Source organism: Oryza sativa, chromosome 6, assembly GCF_034140825.1.
Source record: "Oryza sativa Japonica Group chromosome 6, ASM3414082v1".
Classification (NCBI taxonomy): Eukaryota; Viridiplantae; Streptophyta; class Magnoliopsida; order Poales; family Poaceae; genus Oryza; species Oryza sativa.
The window spans coordinates 28,665,105-28,681,844 of NC_089040.1; the positions used below are offsets into that span (position 1 = coordinate 28,665,105).

A 16,740-nucleotide genomic window follows, 5' to 3' on the forward strand; every position below is an offset into this window, starting at 1 on the left:
AGAAAAAATAATTTAAAGTAGTTTTTGCATGCTGACGTCAGCATGACATGGGCGTCCGATTTTCCCACCTTGGATCGGGCGCCTGACGTGTAGTTGCCTCCTTTTTTTTTTAGCTTTCTTTGGTCCATTTTAATACAATATAACACTACCTATTTGGTGATTCTTGCATACACAACTAACTCTGGAAATTACATTTGTGTCGCATTGATGCTTTCCTTTTACTTTGATTTTATTAATTGGGAGATGAATGTATATTTAAGACGATAAAAGCTCCAACAATAATGCATCAAAACCATTTCTAGTCCAATAAATGCTTCCTTCCTACTACATTAATCAATCTATGCAAGTCCAGGACAATAAATTATGCTATAAGGTGTGCCATGGATGGATAATTAATGTAAATCCTGCTAATTAATGTAGCACTTCATTGAAAGAAAATCTGCCAGATATATATGAGATATGATATTATTCAAGGTAGGCACGCACCAATTCTTTGAAGCAACATTAAAGCCAACTCTTCTACTACTTATATGAGTTCCCAGGATCAACATGTTGCTTGAACCAGCCGTCAGTGAAATGGAAGTACACAACTATTCTTGCAAAATGCTGCAAGATTTGTGCCTTATGCTGTCTATATTTGTGGGCTTTTTAAATCATTTAGCTCTATCATCATCCTATTACGCGTACCCAGATGTTGGCCCAATTAGAGGCCAAGCTTCAACAAAAGGATTGAAAGAAATCTCATATGTAAGTTCACTTTATCTCAATCCATATCATGCTTTTCAACCTCATTTCTTCCCTTATCGTAGTGAAGCATATGAATGTTATGGATCAGTTGCATGTTCTTGTATACATATTCTTGGGTCACTTCTTTTTTTATCTTTTCTCTCTAAACATGATGTTTCTGTTTAATTACCAAAGCGTACAGTTTCTTATGACAATGAAATATAATTGATTTTTTTTCTTAAATTATGAGTGTTGATAAATAATAATTGTTAAACTGATATGAGTTGATATGACGATGGAAAGGTTGAATTTTGAGTCGGTGATGAGGGGACGTTTTTAGTTAAAAGTTGGGAAGTTGAGTTTTATCTTTTTAATATATTGTTCCTATTCAAACTCGTGAATTTGCAGCTGAACTGGAAAAGGGAATGAAAAATCCATATGTACTTTTTAAATTACAGAGATGATTTACATCTCCTGCCTCTATCATTAGGCACACAACCATGCATTGGGAGGATCCATTCATATTTATTCTTTATGTTAAGATGTCTATATGTTCAAGTAGTGAAAATGCCACTAGAATAACATATATATGTATATTATTTTTTCCTAGCACGCGTTACATCGTTCAACAGATGCCCCTGAAAATGGATATAGCGGCGCCATGGCAACTCTGGATGTTTATAATTTTCCATATTTGAAGAAAATGGAAGTAAGTGCTGCTATTGTTAGAGTTTCAAATTACCAAGACGAAGCCACTAAAGCTGGTCTCAATGATATACAGGCCGGATGGGTGGTAAGTGAACAACTAACCTTAATTGTCTATGTTAACATTTGGAGGATGTGTAGTACAATCAACATCAGCTATGATATATATATCTCATCTCAAATGCTATTTTCCCTACATATATAGATTGATCCAACCACCTATGGTGACAGCAAAACCCACTTCTTTGTATCTTGGACGGTATGTGTCCACTTATATTCATTGTTTGTGCACTTGAAATACATTGCTTAATTACCATGCATATGTCTTTAATTACAAGGTTTTGATATGGATGCATGACATACAGGCTGATTATTACAATAAAACCGGATGCTTTAACTTGGACTGTGACGGTTTTGTACCAGTAAACGGTGCCCCGGTGACTCCTGGAGATACATTAGAACAAGCTAATAACCAAACTAAAATATCATTCAAGATATTTAAGGTAATGTAACTAATAATTATTTGATCCTAGACTGTATTTAGTGTGTACATACGTATGCTACACAACACATGCTGATCTTTTTTCCGTAATATAGTAAATAAAAGTACATTTTCATGAACTGATTATTTCCCTAAACTTTCATATGCCCGGGTATGTAGCTTGTAGATGGGATCTCTTGAGCTGAAGGCTGAAAATTTCCCTGTTATCTTAAAGAAAATGTACCTTGTATTTATAGTAGGAAAATATCTAAGTGTACAGCCTTTACTTTCTCGAATAGTAACTCTTCCGAATATTCTTGCGCGATGATATTTTTCCATATATGTACACAGGACAAAAATGATGGAGATTGGTGGCTTTACTTTGGATATGACATCAACAATCTCAATCGAGTTGGATTTTGGCCAAAGAATATTTTTAATCGTATGGTAGATCATGCTACTCGTATAAGGTGGGCTGGCTATGCTCAATCCTACAAAGGGAGCTCCAGTCCCCCAATGGGCAATGGGCAATTTCCAGGAAAAATGTCAGCATCCTTTCAGAATGTTATGTATGTTGATACCGATGGCCAGCCCTATCCTCCTCCTGTTTGGCCTGCTGGTCTCGAAGTTTATGCAAGCAATACGAAATGCTACCAAGCTAGCATTTTTGAGGATAACATGTTTTACTATGTGGGGCCAGGTAGTTGTACTAGTTAAAATTAGAATCTCTTGAAAATATTAATGGCGAGGGCCATCTCTTTTCCCAAAAGGAAGAGGCCCTCGCGTCGCCCTCCCCCAGGCGGCTCGGGAGGCGATGTGCGCGCCGCCGCTTTCCTCCTCCCCCGCCTCCTCCTCCACCTCGCCGCCGCCAGAGCGGGTGCCGGCAATGCCGCGCAGCCGCAAGGACGGCGGCGGCGGGGTCTCGCCTAGCCAACCCTACGCTCGGCGGCGGGGGGGGAGCTGCCCGGGGCGGCGGTGGTGGCGGCCAGATCCGCGCCGTATCCAGCCGGATCTAGAGGGGGGATGGCCAGCGGCGGGGACTGACGGTGATGGTGGCGACGACGGCGGCGGACCACGGCGGCTGAAGGCGACGTCGGCGGCGGACCATGGCGACTGAAGGCGACGTCGGCGGCGGACCGCGGCGCGTCCAGGACGCCACGGCTGGGACCTCCGCCGCATCGTCATGGTCGTCTCGCTCCAACCGGGCGCCGAGCGGCGCGTTCCGTCCCCCGGATCCGCGCCATCCTGGCCGAATCTGGACAGGCGGCGGCTGGTGGCGGCAACCGGTGATGGTGGCAGCTGGCGGCGGCGGCTGGCGACGGTGGCGTGGGGACGATCGGCGGACCACAGTGGCTGACGGCGGCGGCCGTGGTGGCGATGGCTGGCGAGGGCGCATGTGCGGTAGTCGGCGCGTCGACGTCAGCGGCAACATTTGAAGACGAGGAAGGAGTTGGGCGGCGGGGAAGGAGGAGACCGGGAGCGGGCGTAGCGTGGGCGGCGGCTGCGTGTGGCGGCGTTGCACGGCTCGGGAGGGCTCCGACGAGCTCGGCGGTAGCGCGGAGTCGAGGCGGACTCCGGCAGGGTTGCTCGCTAGCGGCGAGCCTCCTGCTCGCGATGTGTGGATGTGGATGCGATGGCGTGTTTGGTTACGTCGAGGTATGACTGCTTGTGAGACGTCATGGACTATTCAGTGGTCGTCGATGTGGGGTGCTTGTGTGTGTGATGTGAAGACGTTGGCGAAAGCCTTGCCGTGCCTTTGGCCGGTTCGACGATGACGATGCCCACGGGCGCCGTTAACCTTCTTGGAGGCGTCGTGATGGCGTTCCTTCATATTCCCCACAAATCTCCAGGTGAAAACCTTGTTCCGATTTCGGATGAGCGGCGGCGACGTTATGCATCGTGTCCTCCTTGGGGGTGTCGCTTCGGAGAAGCTCCTATGTATCGACGACCGTGGATGGTCTTTTTCGGTTCTAAAGCCTTCATACCTTGGCGTTCGGCGAGGCCTTCGCCTCCTTAGGTCCGCTTCGTTCTTGTGGTGGGTGACACGCTCTTCAGTTGCTTCTGCTGATGAAGTCGGAGCGGCTCGCTGATGACGTGCGGCGATGCTTGGCAACGATGACAAGTTGCAGTCTCTTCCAAGGAGTTGTTGTTGGCCGTGTGAAGGAAGTGGCTCTTTGGTGGCTTGGCTGATGTCCATTGTTGGATATCGGAGCTGCTTTTCGCTCTAGCGACTTTCACGGCTTCAGTGTCGATGCGGTTGTAAAGTCGGCGCTGCTGGGTTGCTTGGGCGGCTAGCTCGACAACGATAACACCTCTTCTGTGATGTTGGAGCTGTTTCGGTCGCTTTTGTGTATTAGCTTGGCAATGATGTCCTATATTTGGGCTCCGCCGTCGTTGCGAGTTGTGTAGCTAGGTCCCTTGCTTTCTTCTGTGTGGTGAGTTTTAGCCGGTTTTCCATAATTAACCGTGCAATTGTATGGTTTTCGGGCCCGGTTTTCCTTATAAACTGGGTCAATTCTCTTCTTCTAAATATAAAAGTGGAACAAAGTTCCGCCTTAGGTTTAAAAAAAATGTTAATGGCTTAATCAGTTGAATAAACAATTTATTGCTAATTGGCGCTTGGTTTCTTCCACCCCGTAGCCTGCCTACAGCCTGTGGCTGCTTCATGCTATAATAGGCACCCTGGCTGCCTTGTAGTGCTGCACTAGGAAGCCAAATGGTGACTATGGGGTGTTTAGATCCAGGGGTGTAAAGTTTTGGCGTGTCACATTGGATATTATATAGGGTGTCATATAGTGTGTTCGGGGACTAATAAAAAAACTAATTACAGAATTCGTCAGTAAACCATGAGACGAATTTTAAGGCTAATTAATTTGTCATTAGCAAATGTTTACTGTAGCACCACATTATCAAATCATGGAGCAATTAAGCTTAAAAGATTCGTCTCGCAGATTAGTCGCAATTTGTATAATTAGTTTTTTTAGCCTATATTTAATACTCCATGCCGGTGTTCAAATGTTCGATGTGACATGGTGTAAAATTTTGAGGTGGGATCTAAACAGGCCCTATTATCAAGCTATGTGCAGTAAAAAAGATTGGTTTACTAGAAGATCACTTGCTAGTCAGGAACGATAACCGCTCCGTTCCGTGGGCTTCTTTCGCTGCTCTCTTCACGCTCGCTTTACGAGTGCAACCAAGTTCAATAAACTGTTCATGCTAATTCATAGACTATGCTGGTTTCTATCTAAGAGTCCTGTGAGACGCTTCCTTCTCATACACATCTGAAGCAACATTTCAACATTTCAACATTTCAGCAACTGAATTAGAATGACGTGTGTGTTTATCAACCGGCCGATTAGTTCCCATCTCGTCATCTTTCTTTTGCTATATACCTGTAGCCAGCCATATATTAGGTCCACATTACACCTTTTTTTCTACAAAAAGGCAGTCATAATTAATTTAGGGGGCAATGGCCAATTACAATCAACATGTCCTCCAGGCTCCTGTGATGCACTCACTACTTGAGGTGCACTCGTTGTTCTTCACCTTATCCCATAGTTTATTTTTTTAACAGTTCTATCTGCTCAAAATCATTCATGTTATTAATTTGCAAATGAAGTTTAATTATGAGGGCAATAACACCACCAATTTGGTTGTTTGCATTGTATTGACTTTCGTGTTAGAACCTGGTTAAGGGGGTTTAATTTGTATTTACTTTGACGTGCATGACATGCATCTTCGCAGTTGTGCAAAATGTCTCAAACTAGGATAACGATGTCTAGATTCAGCCTAGGGTGGGAAACAAGGATCATGAGTTCATTACTCTAATAATCCAGATTCATTATACTAGAAAGAGGTCATATATATTCCTTTTTAGATTGGCTTTTTTTTTACAAAGAAAGCACAGGTATCTAAGAAGAGAGGTATCAAAACAAATGTTAATATTGGGTGTAACAGCCCTAAAATTCACTAAGTTTTAAAACCATTTTTCTTTCTTGTTGGATATATATATTAATTGGGTGCTTTTCCATATTTTCCCAGCGCTGCTATTTGCCGGGAGTGCATAGGTTCTGGATGATTATGATGGTACAGGGCTTTGCTTGGTCAGTCGAAAACCCCAGAAAAAAAAACACATGTAAACCACATTATTGCTTAATTTATATAAAAAGCATGGCCGCGCTCAGGGGCAGATTCAACGTGGGTGCGGGGGGCTTAAGTCCCCCTGCACCCACAAGACCCATGGATACCCCATGAGCACCCTTTTGATTTTTTCACCATGAATAAAAAACTAAAGGTCCGTTAAAGAAACTGCATAATTGAGCCCCCTCCCATTTTTTTTTCCTGGATCTGTCCCTGGCCCTGCTCTAGACTTCCTTTCTTTAAAAAAAAATACAACGCATGTCTTGTTATTTCTTTTACAAATACTCACAGAAAATTTTGTTTTTCTCCCTTTGCAAAGAAAGCAGAGACGCCTATGATAACTTTGTCATGCTAGCATAATCTTTAGGATGTACTCATAGGGACAGGATATGCTATATGCGCGTGTATATTTAGTAAAAGTGAAGCGCATGCATTATGAGCATGTCTGCGTTTTAATCGTGTTTTAAAGAAAAAAAAATGGAAAACTAAATTCATTCTTCAAGCCGCGCACTTACGTACGTGACGTAGGCAGTTCCTACTCGCTTCGCCAATCAGAAAGCGAGGCAGTACGGTTCTGATATCGTGACTTTCCGTTCCAACATCGGAATCGTCGATCTCGCTCGCCTCGGCCGCCTGGGAGTAGCTCGCTCGCTGTCATCTCGTTGCGATCAATATATCCCGGCCGCCGCCGATCAAGCAGGGCTAGCTGCTTCCGTTGCATCATCCTCGCCGGTGATCACCCAGGGCTTTGGTTTTCGATCGTTTGCTAAAAAGTTTGGCTGCTCACTACCGAGGTCATGTTCTGTATATGCAGTGGAAGAGAGCATTATTTTTTTCTTTTTGAAATTGCTAAAAAATTGTCACAAGTTTTTTGGGCAAAAAAAAACTTTCAAATGTAATTGTAGTATAGTTCTAATGTAACTACAATGTAATTACACTATAGTTACATTGTATTCTCTATATAAGTTACATATATTATTTTAATACTTATATACAAGTTATATTACAATATAGTTATAGTGGAATTATATTACAGTTATATTTGAAAATTATTCCCTATATTTGAAAAACTTGCGACAGTTCCTATATTTTTTAAACATGGTCACCACATAAACACTTAGGTGGGCCAAGGTTATCTTGTGGTTAGTACTCCCTCCGTTTCAGGTTATCAGATGTTTTGACCTTAGTCAAAGTCAAACTACTCCAAATTTGACTAATTTTGTAAAAAAAAGTATAATATCATTTACGAATTTGGTAGTCCTATTTTCTTTCCGCTTCCCACTCGAGTAAGTTCTCGATCGACTGCAGGCATGCAGCCAATTGTGCTTAATTCCATGATTTCAACCTATACTCCATTTTTCCATTTAGGGCGCATTCTTTGGCTACCTTCTCGATTTTTGTTAGCATATTTTTTAAACCGTTAGCCGTTAAAAGGTATGTTTTGTAGAGATAAAGTTTAGAAATGGCACGTTTATGCATGCTGCATGTTTTTTCATGAACAATTAATTTTTATTTTATAAAAATATTTAAATTAAACCCAAAATTATGAAATTTCAATTTTTATATTTGAAATATCCAGTCTAGCTATTGGCTCTAAGCATTTCTTTTGTTTATGCAACTTGATACAATTATTTCTCTCATTATTTTTTGTAGATGGATTATAGTTATGACGGCAATAGCTCTGAGAATGTGATTACTTTTATCTTGCCATTTCTCATGGTAGCAGCGGCGGTAGGAGTGGTCGGATACCTACTCTACCGTCTATGCAGCATGCACCAGCGACAATCGTGACTGCAGGATATGCCTACAGGAATAGGAGGTCGGCGACACTATTGCCAGTCTACTCTACGGACACCGGTTTCACCACAGGTGTGTCACCAAATGATTCTTCAAAAGAACCAACGGTTGCCCTCTGTGTCGCGTTGCTGTCTAGTACTGTAGCTCTATGGGATATATACGTGCGAGTTATCTTTTTACTGACTATGTATGTGAGTTTAGGATATTTTATTGTGAGTTATCATTTTATGTACTGAGTACTTTATATATTGTACTACTAGTATTACTAGTATTGTATTAAGTAGAACATATACACTAAGTATTTACTACTACTTTATATTGTATTTACTATCATTTTTGTTTTAGACAATGTGCACCCCCTAATAAAAATACATCCGATGTCTTTAGTATGAAGACTAGTTAATACTTTATCGAGTTACAGTTGCACACACTAAACTTTGGAGCTTTCCTCGTCGACATTGAGATTGAACTTTCAGAAGCAGAGGCGGAGCTAGAAATTATAAGACTGTAGCTAAGATAGGACTCTACTAATGAAGTATTCATTTCCTATAAAATTTACATGATGAATTAACAAAATTTAAATAAGTTTTTGGAGTTAGGCCTAGGGCTTAAGGGCCCTAGCTACCCTAGGCCTACCTCCGCCCTTTCAGAAAGGATACCTTAGCTAACTAAGCAAACTTGACATCAAAATCGTACATGCATTTGCCAAAATTCACCTGAGTTTCTAGCTTCTCGAAATAAATTTGTCCTAACATAGCAAACCAAACCTCCAGCTGCTCAAAATACAATGGTCTGCCTGCCACTGCTGCACACCTTCTAGTTCCACCTTCTTTCCTCTGATATGGCAATACATAACATATGAAAAGTTTCAGCACACAAAGAATCTGAAAAAAATATTCTTCTTTCGAAGAATCATATATGTAATATGGATCAACTAGGAAACTATGTATAAACAGCATGTTGTATATTGTAGGGAGAGATATACTGTTGTATTGAACCTCACTTTTTTTAAAACGGAAAATCAATCATATCCTAATACCAAAAACACATGACCACTCGACAGAAGAGCAAGATAGATGTACAGGATGGATCCAGGATGAACTAGTAGAAGGACAGAATAAATTATACAAAGCTATAACCTCTCTTCTAGTGGATAAATGTATGGCAAAATATTTTAATGATGGTTAAATGGAGGCTCATCCCATAGTTACAATATCTTAGGGGGCACAGGACCCCTCTGTCCTCATGATAGATCTGTCACACAGAGTCCTTGTATATTGGCATAGGACAGCAAAATCTCCACCGCCTCACCATCATGCCTCGCTGCGCTAATTGAGTCGCTGGATCAAGGAATAGCCTCGAGTACGTGCTTGGCCCGTTAAAGTTGGGCCAGAACGTACGGGAAAGCAATGAAGGTGCGACCCATCAGGAACTGGGCAATGGCTGACGTAAGGCCCATTAGTGTTGGGCCAGAGGCGTATATGAGGCCTGTTGTGTTTGTCGCCGGGCCGATGTGAGGCCCATTATAGTTAGGCACAAGTTACTGCTGCTGCTGCTGTGATTCTCCACAGCCCGAACTGTTTTCTCTTTGTTTTGCACACTGCGGCCCATATGCAAGAGGTGGCTGGCAAACCGAAGCAGGGACATGTTTAGTACCATACCGCTTGTTTTGGACAAGATGAGCTAGTTGTTCCGCTACTTATATAGTCAGGAAGCTACTAGTTGAAAACTCAAGCAGCTGCGTGGTGAGCACAAAAGCGAACTATTCTTATACCTTTTACTAAAGAATACCGTGTACGCGCCACAAATAGCAGCATACTTTTATTTTTGGAGGGTGTTTTCTCTTGGAAAAAATTATCTCTTTAGATTAGACTCAATTTCCAAAGCTAAATTTGTTAGTTTTGTTTGACACTACTGTACGCACAGTTTTGGAGGGTGTTTTCTCTCGTAGGAATACAAATCAAAGTTCAAGATCTATCTTTTAAAATTCAAGCTCAAAGTTAAGTTTGCTAGTTTTGTTTGACAGATGATGTGGTTGGCCTGCTAATCATGCTAGTTAGGGATGGCAAAAATGAGCTACTCAATGTAAGTCATTCTAACATTTCTCACATTTATATTGATATTAATGAATCTAGACATATATATCTATTTAGATTTATTAATATCAATATAAATGTGGAAAATGCTATAATGATTTACATTGTGAAACGGAGGAAGTAGTTAGTGTGAACTAAAACAACATTTTCAAATTACATAGTTACATTAGTATTTTTAGTATGCCACAGTAGAGCAGAGTATGGTCAAGAAAGCGTTGCGTTTGCCTTCAAAACTACTACATAAAAGCTTGGCTTAGTTGAAACTAACTTGTGTATTGTCGCTTGCATTTCCCTTTCAGGACAAACCATTGTCAACTGCAGTAAGTTCACCATAAAAAACAATAGGAAATGCACATGATTTCAGTAATCCTCTATCGAGCACAAGTTACAAGTACAGGATCATATCAAGATATTGCCGCTATTATTTTTCTGAGAAAAAAACTGCAAATATATGTGCTGTATTGCTGCAGAGGAAAATATAACTGATCCAGCAATGCAAAAGAAATGTCCACCCCAATTCATTCACCTCAGACCATGGAGCAGCTTGTCTCTCTCCAAGACTTCATTTTTATTATCTTTATAGCTACTTAGTTCTAGGGACAGCCTCATGTTGTTCTGGTCGAACTAAGATAAACAATAAGACAATGTTTGGCTAATGAGATAGCGAAATGATTTTCCACCCACCAAAAGACATCTTTAAATCCTAACTATTTATTATCTATCTTCTATTTAATCATAACCCTTCATTCATTTCACAATCTCAATCCCACTCCCCATTTCACATTATCTAAACACACCCTAAGTATAAACATAGAAAGATGATACACAATGAAACCCTCTCTCACCCCAGCCCATTTAAGATCTTTGGCATTTGTCTGGTTTACGCACAGATCGTATCTCGCCGAATAAAAGTAATAATAGTTGCATTCAACACCGTAATTTCGAGTATGATTCAAGCTTGACATGACCACCTAGATTCGATTATGCATTGTAAAAAAAAAAAATCTTTTCTGGGACAACATCCATGGCATTAGATCTCTCGCAGTTGTAGTTTTCTTAAATGGGCCAAGTACGTTCCGGAAGAGGAATAAGTTCATATGAGGTCCCTTAACTTGTCAACGAATTCGATTTTCGTCCCTCAACCAGAAAACCAGACACAACAGGTACTTCAACTATCAAAACCGGTGCAGATTAAGTCCCTCGGCGGTTTTGAGGGCGGTTTTGGATGATGTGACGCCTACGTGGCTAATTTGACTCGTCTTCATCTGACGTGGCATTGACGTGGCGCTTACGTGGCAATTCATCCAGAAAAATAATAATACCCGTGGGACCCACATGTCAGTCTCACACAGAAAATAATAAAAAATGGTGGGCCCACGTGGGCCCCACATGTCAGTCCAACCCACCCCTCCTCTCTCTCCCCATCTCCCCTCTCTTCAGTTCAGAAGAGCGGTGTGGCCGGCTCTCGATCTTGGTCAGGCTGATGTCCCGAAACGCGAAGGCCGACAGCACCGAACAGCACCGACGTCCCCTCCCTGTCGTGCGCGAACACGATGCTCGTCTTGAAGGGCCGGTCCGTTCGCGGGATGATGGGCTCCCGCGCCAGCATCACGAACCGCGTCACGTTCCCGGCGTCGTCCTGGATGCCGTCGGCGAGCACCTGGAGCCCGTACAGGTCGGCGGCGCGAGAGGATGCGATGGCGGCGGTGTCCCGGAGCCCCGCGGCGACGACGTGCTCGGCGGCGGCCGCGGTGTCGTCGAAGGCCTCGCGGGCGACGTTGAGGCCCATGGCGTTGAGGGTGAGCTCCCCGAGGGATGCTCGACGGGCACGACGGCGCGGGAGTTCTCGACGGGGAAGACGGCGCGGTCGGCAATCCAGAGCTCCACGGCCTGAAAGGCCACCTCGAACTGGTCGCAGGGGATGGCGTCGCAGAATGGGTAGGCCTTGGCCGCCGCCGCCTCGCTGTAGGCACCCGGGAGCCGGGACACCCTGGTAGGCGACGCGCAGCTGCCTTCCGTGCATGGGCGCCGGGGAGAGATCGGTGATGGTCACCTGATATACGTTTTGCAAATCTCAGCACCCTAACATCAGAAACCAGAGGTGCCATAGTAAGACAATCATGCAATGAAAGTAACCGAGTGCCTGAATATTCAGTAATGCTCATTGTTCAGGTTTCAGAGAATGACAATAACTGTAACAACAAGAGGGTGATGTTGAATTGGTGATGAAAAAAAAAAAAAAGAAACCGGGGTGTCACCTACAACGTGGCGTCCGTCTCGTCGTCGGGCGCTTCCCAGGCGATTATCATGTCGTAGGTGAGCGAGTGGAACTCGCTGTCGCTGAGGTAGTCATGGCGCTTGGTCTCGACGCACAGGGCAATGTAGGAGCAGTACTCCACGACGCTCCTGGCGTACACCAGCGGCTGGTCCCCCTTCTCCGGCTCAAACCGCCGGAGCAGCTGCTCCACCTCCACGCCGGCGATCCTGCAGCCACGATCGATCGGGGAATCAAATCAATTGGACACTGGTGAGGATGAAGGGAGATCATACCGGGCGCATCGGTGGACGACGGAGGAGGCGGTGGGGGAGAGGGGAGGGATGGCGTAGTCGGGCGCCGCCATGCCCTCATCGTCGCCGCCGCCGCCGTCGACGCGCGGGGCGAAGAGGAGGTCCTCAACCTCAAGGAGACCCATCTGGAGTGGCGACGGAGCACCAGGAGGGACGCATCGTTCGTTCATTCGTCGGCAGTGTCCCCGTCGCGCGGCGAGGTTTCCATCCTCCAGAGGCGAGGGGTCGGTGGCGGGAAAGGGCGGCGTCGCGCGGCGGTTTTGAGGGTGGTTTCCCTGGCCTACCAGCGAGCGCGCCCGCAAGAGAGAGATGGCCGGTGGCCGCTCTTCTCTATTTCCGCCGCCATCGTCGTCGCCGGCCGCATCTGGTGCCCATCCCCAGCGCAAGAGAGAAACGAAGAAAGGGGAGATGGGGAGAGAGAGAGAGAGGAGGAAGAAGAGGAGGGGTGAGTTGGACTGACACGTAAGGCCCACTATTTTTTATTATTTTCTGTGTGAGGCTGACATGTGGGTCCCACTAGATTTATTATTTTTTCAGATCGAATTGTCACGTAAGCGCCACGTCAATGCCACGTCAGATGAATACTGAGTCAAGTTAGTCACGTAGGCGTCACGTCAGCCAAAACCGCCCTCAAAACCGTCGAGGGATTTAATCTGTACCGGTTTTGACAGTTGAGGGATCCGTTGTATTTGGTTTTCTGGTTGAGGGACGAAAATCGGATTCGTTGACAAGTTAAGGGATCTCAGATGAACTTATTCCTTCCGGAAGAATGCAACACATGTGGTTGGCCCATTTTCGTTGGGCCAAATTGTACGGGACCGCAACGTACATGAGGCCCATACGGAACGGGCCTGTCGTGACGTGTGGCCCGTTATAGTTGGGCCGGAATGGGACTTCTGTTGTGGGCTGTGGCTAGCGTCAGGAAAGGCCCAACAGTGCTGCTTCTATAGGCCCATGCAGGAGATTGGTGCAAAGCAGAGAAGAGACACCAGAGCCGCCGGGGGAGCAGAATATTTTTAGTACCATACCGCTTGTTTTGGTGGAGGTGAGTTAGCCATTCGGCTATTTAAAGGGCGGTAGCTGCTCGGCGAAAACTCAAGCAGCTGCGTGGTGAGCACAAAGCGAACTATTCTTTCGCCTTTTACTAAAGAGTACCGTGTGCGCGCCACAAATAGCCGCATACTCTTATTTTTGGAGGGTGTTTTCTACAAATTAAGGTTAAATATTGATAATATTTATTTTTGGAGTTCAAATATTGATAATATTTATTCTTGGAGGGTGTTTTCTCTTAGAGGAAACACTCTAAGTTCAAATAGTAATAATATTGATCTAACTGAATAAATATAAATAGAATATGGATCGAATTAAAACTCAAAATTTATCTCTTGATAGTCAAATTTCAAAGATGAATTTGTCGTTTTTGTTTGTATTTGACAGATGATGCATATATAAACATATTACCAGTAGGTTATAGGCCCTGTTTAGATTTTAACTTTTTTCTTCAAACTTTCAATGCAGCGTGTGCCATATGTTGACCATATAGGTTAGATTTCAACTTTTTTTCTTCAAACTTTTAAATTTTTCGTCACATCGAATTTTTCTACACACAAATTTTCAACTTTTTTATCACATCGTTCCAATTTATTCAAGCTTTCAATTTTAACGTGCAACTAAACACAACTATAAGCAACCTACCAGAGCATGCCAAGATTTCTGACGGACAGGCGACAGCATGGAACAGAGCATATGTTTATCATAATAATTTGTCTTCAAATAGAAACTAGTCAACTTTTTCTTTTTCATATATGTACTCTTGCATACAGCTTGCAGGTTCCTTTCATTTTTTGAGAGATATTAGGTGCAGAGTACAGGCTCGTTTCTGCAAACAAAATCCTGTTTAATAATGTGAAATCTGCTATTATGCAAGTTTTCATCAACAGATCAAGAGGGAAATGGGCAAGTATTTTAAGTATACCACAAAAGAGTAGAGTAGTACTATATATAAATTTAGTCAAGAATACCTTGCGTTTGCCTTCAAAATTACATAAAAGCTTGGCCTAGTTGAAACCAACTACTGTATGTATGTACTGTCGCTTGCATTTCCCTTTCAGGACCACCATTGTCAACTGAAGTAAGTTCACCATACAAAACAATATAGGAAAATGCACAAAATTTCAGTACTCCACCATCAACCACAAGTACAGGATCATATGATCATATCAAGATCTTAAAGATTTTTTTTTCTGTGACAAAAGCTAGCAAATATCCGAGCTGTACTGCTGGAAATGAAAATCAAACTGATCCAGAAGAGCAAGGAAATGTCCATTTCATTCACCTCAGACCAAGGAGCAGCATGTCTCAATCCAAAGATCTCTTTTTCTCTTCTTGATATATATTAGCTAGCTCTAGGTACAGCCTTATGGCCAACTGCTGAGAGTGACAGGTAAAATGGCCATATCTGAACTTCTGAAGGCATGAAGGTGAAGTGGGGAAAGGTGTGGACGATGATCTTGTCAAGCTTTGATGATGGCTTAAATCGGTTGGAGCAACGGCTAATGTAGTACCACTGTACCAACTAAGCCTTCAATGCTGAACAGTTGCAGACAAGAGCAAAAGATGAGGACAAGCATTGCAAGTATGTGTATATGTTCAGCATCAATGTACATTTTTTAGGGGGCCAAGAAGAATGACATGTAACCATGAATTCCAGGCTTTGAAATGGACATTCCAATGCCTTGAGCTTCTGATGAAAGTTCAGGTCCCTATTGAATATATATAGCAAGTGGATTAAAGGGGTACTGATGTTGAAAAAGGCGCAAGCACAGTGCCCATCAGATAATCAGATGGCATTGTTCACTTGAAGTACAAAACAAGTTTTATTTATTTTTACCCTGAAGGTTAGAAATCATGATCAAATGATGTGGGGAAAGAGATAGCGCAAAAATATTAAAAAAAAAACTTTATTGACAACATAAACCTTCCCCTTTTTTTTGCGAGAAGGTGCCGATAGTAGGATGGTATAAGTCCTCCAGTTGTGAGATTTTTATGGGTTCAGAGATGGTCTGTGACAGTGGAGTTTTCGTACGGGTAAGAGCTATCTTTTGGAGCATTTTGTCGACCTTAAATGTAATCATTTCGGGATGTCTCTCCCCTGTATTTGTCAAGTTCTTCTTTAAGTCAATGTTTCGACATTTCTTCCACACCACTGATAAGCTTCTCCAGCTGCAGAACACGGCCATGAAATCAATGTGCAACCAACTCCATCTTGACGCATGCATATATCGCGACCTGAAACTAACTGATGAGATGGGCCAACATGACTGTCCAAAGTTGGCGCCTTCTCAGAGCTTTTTTTTTTTTTCCATCGGCGTGCATGCATACCTGAACATATCTGCACATGTCATGCATCATCAACCATGCATGTGAACTGATAAGTTCTGATAAGTTCAGTGCTCATGTGGCACCCTGAGGAATTAATTAACAAGATGATGCTGATTACTCTAAATCATAGCAGAAGTGAAGAACAGCATGCATACCTGAACATATCATGCATCATCAACCATGCATGTGAACTGATAAGTTCAGTGCTCATGTGGCACCCTGATCCTTGGTTCAAATATCAGGAATCAATTAACAAGATGATGCTGATTACTCTAAATCATAGCAGAAGGGAAGAACAGCATGGAGTTTAAGCCAGAGAATATGCATGGGTGCAATTTGCAGGAGTGACCACTTTCAGATTTGTTCAGAATTTATAGTTCTCTAGTCGACAAGTGACCAAGCACAATGATGAGATATTCGTAGAGTTGTCCTGAAGGAAGAACTGCACGTTTAATCCTGAACTGTTATTGTACCAACTTATGTGATGGCCCCGGCACTGTTTACACAACTAACTGGAGACATTTTAGGCAGTATTATGGGACAGTATTAGTTGCAATGTGAAGAAACATTGATCAGCACTGACCAGAAATCCGAGGGTACACTGGTACACCAAACAAACGAAATAAATGACGATCAAGTACAATTATGTGCTACTTGCAAAATGAAGAAGTTAGCTCTTAACACTGCAAATGACAGTGCTAAAGATGGCACATGTGATCCATTGATTGAGAGGATAGTAGAAAATATTGAGAAATAAAAAGAGGGACTGCTAGAAGATTTTTTTTTTAAAAAAAGAAAGAAACCTTCAAGTGCAGTCAGATAATGAGATCTGACAAATATAGATGT

At 43.2% G+C, this 16,740-nt stretch overlaps 2 protein-coding genes, 1 long non-coding RNA gene, 1 other non-coding gene and 2 pseudogenes across 6 annotated transcripts; 3 read left to right on the plus strand and 3 right to left on the minus strand.

Moving 5' to 3' along the window:
• The first annotated feature begins 509 nt into the window (after nucleotides 1–509).
• On the plus strand, nucleotides 510–4,470 carry LOC107276040 (protein neprosin). Its single transcript, XM_015787297.3, has 5 exons — nucleotides 510–747; nucleotides 1,337–1,519; nucleotides 1,637–1,690; nucleotides 1,797–1,934; nucleotides 2,264–4,470. The coding sequence occupies exons 1-5, from the start codon at nucleotides 550–552 to the stop codon at nucleotides 2,627–2,629; spliced, it is 939 nt and encodes a 312-aa protein (XP_015642783.2). The 5' UTR covers nucleotides 510–549; the 3' UTR covers nucleotides 2,630–4,470.
• Nucleotides 4,471–9,585: 5,115 nt separating this feature from the next.
• LOC112939463 (U5 spliceosomal RNA) lies at nucleotides 9,586–9,704 on the plus strand. The gene has a single exon (XR_003243175.1). It is a non-coding gene; the product is annotated as a U5 spliceosomal RNA (small nuclear RNA).
• A 1,507-nt stretch (nucleotides 9,705–11,211) lies between these two features.
• LOC112939273 (arogenate dehydratase 3-like) lies at nucleotides 11,212–11,983 on the minus strand (annotated as a pseudogene).
• Nucleotides 11,212–12,937, minus strand: LOC107277198 (uncharacterized). 3 transcript variants are annotated; one of them, XM_066311249.1, is made up of 3 exons: nucleotides 12,496–12,937; nucleotides 12,204–12,429; nucleotides 11,212–11,998 (listed from the first exon to the last, which is right to left on the minus strand). In XM_066311249.1, exons 1-2 carry the CDS (start codon nucleotides 12,681–12,683, stop codon nucleotides 12,204–12,206), a joined length of 414 nt encoding a protein of 137 aa, XP_066167346.1. In that variant the 5' UTR covers nucleotides 12,684–12,937; the 3' UTR covers nucleotides 11,212–11,998. The 3 variants fall into 3 exon arrangements, with proteins under 3 accessions (XP_066167346.1, XP_066167348.1, XP_015642642.1); XM_066311251.1 differs by having other exon boundaries at nucleotides 12,208–12,429; nucleotides 12,496–12,895; XM_015787156.3 differs by having other exon boundaries at nucleotides 11,212–12,027; nucleotides 12,496–12,895.
• Nucleotides 12,938–13,614: 677 nt separating this feature from the next.
• LOC112939462 (U5 spliceosomal RNA) lies at nucleotides 13,615–13,727 on the plus strand (annotated as a pseudogene).
• A 776-nt stretch (nucleotides 13,728–14,503) lies between these two features.
• Nucleotides 14,504–16,240, minus strand: LOC136356845 (uncharacterized). The gene is made up of 2 exons (XR_010741871.1): nucleotides 16,050–16,240; nucleotides 14,504–15,904 (listed from the first exon to the last, which is right to left on the minus strand). It is a non-coding gene; the product is annotated as an uncharacterized lncRNA (long non-coding RNA).
• Between the last annotated feature and the right edge of the window lie 500 nt (nucleotides 16,241–16,740).

Coding starts and splice junctions, on each gene's coding strand:
- LOC107276040 (XM_015787297.3), top strand. CDS start 550: ATGTTGCTTGAACCAGCCGTCAGTGAAATGGAAGTACACAACTATTCT. Junction 1,691..1,796: donor ACTTCTTTGTATCTTGGACG/GTATGTGTCCAC, acceptor CATGACATACAG/GCTGATTATTACAATAAAAC. Junction 1,935..2,263: donor TATCATTCAAGATATTTAAG/GTAATGTAACTA, acceptor ATATGTACACAG/GACAAAAATGATGGAGATTG.
- LOC107277198 (XM_066311249.1), bottom strand. CDS start 12,683: ATGAACGAACGATGCGTCCCTCCTGGTGCTCCGTCGCCACTCCAGATG. Junction 12,430..12,495: donor GTCGTCCACCGATGCGCCCG/GTATGATCTCCC, acceptor TCGTGGCTGCAG/GATCGCCGGCGTGGAGGTGG.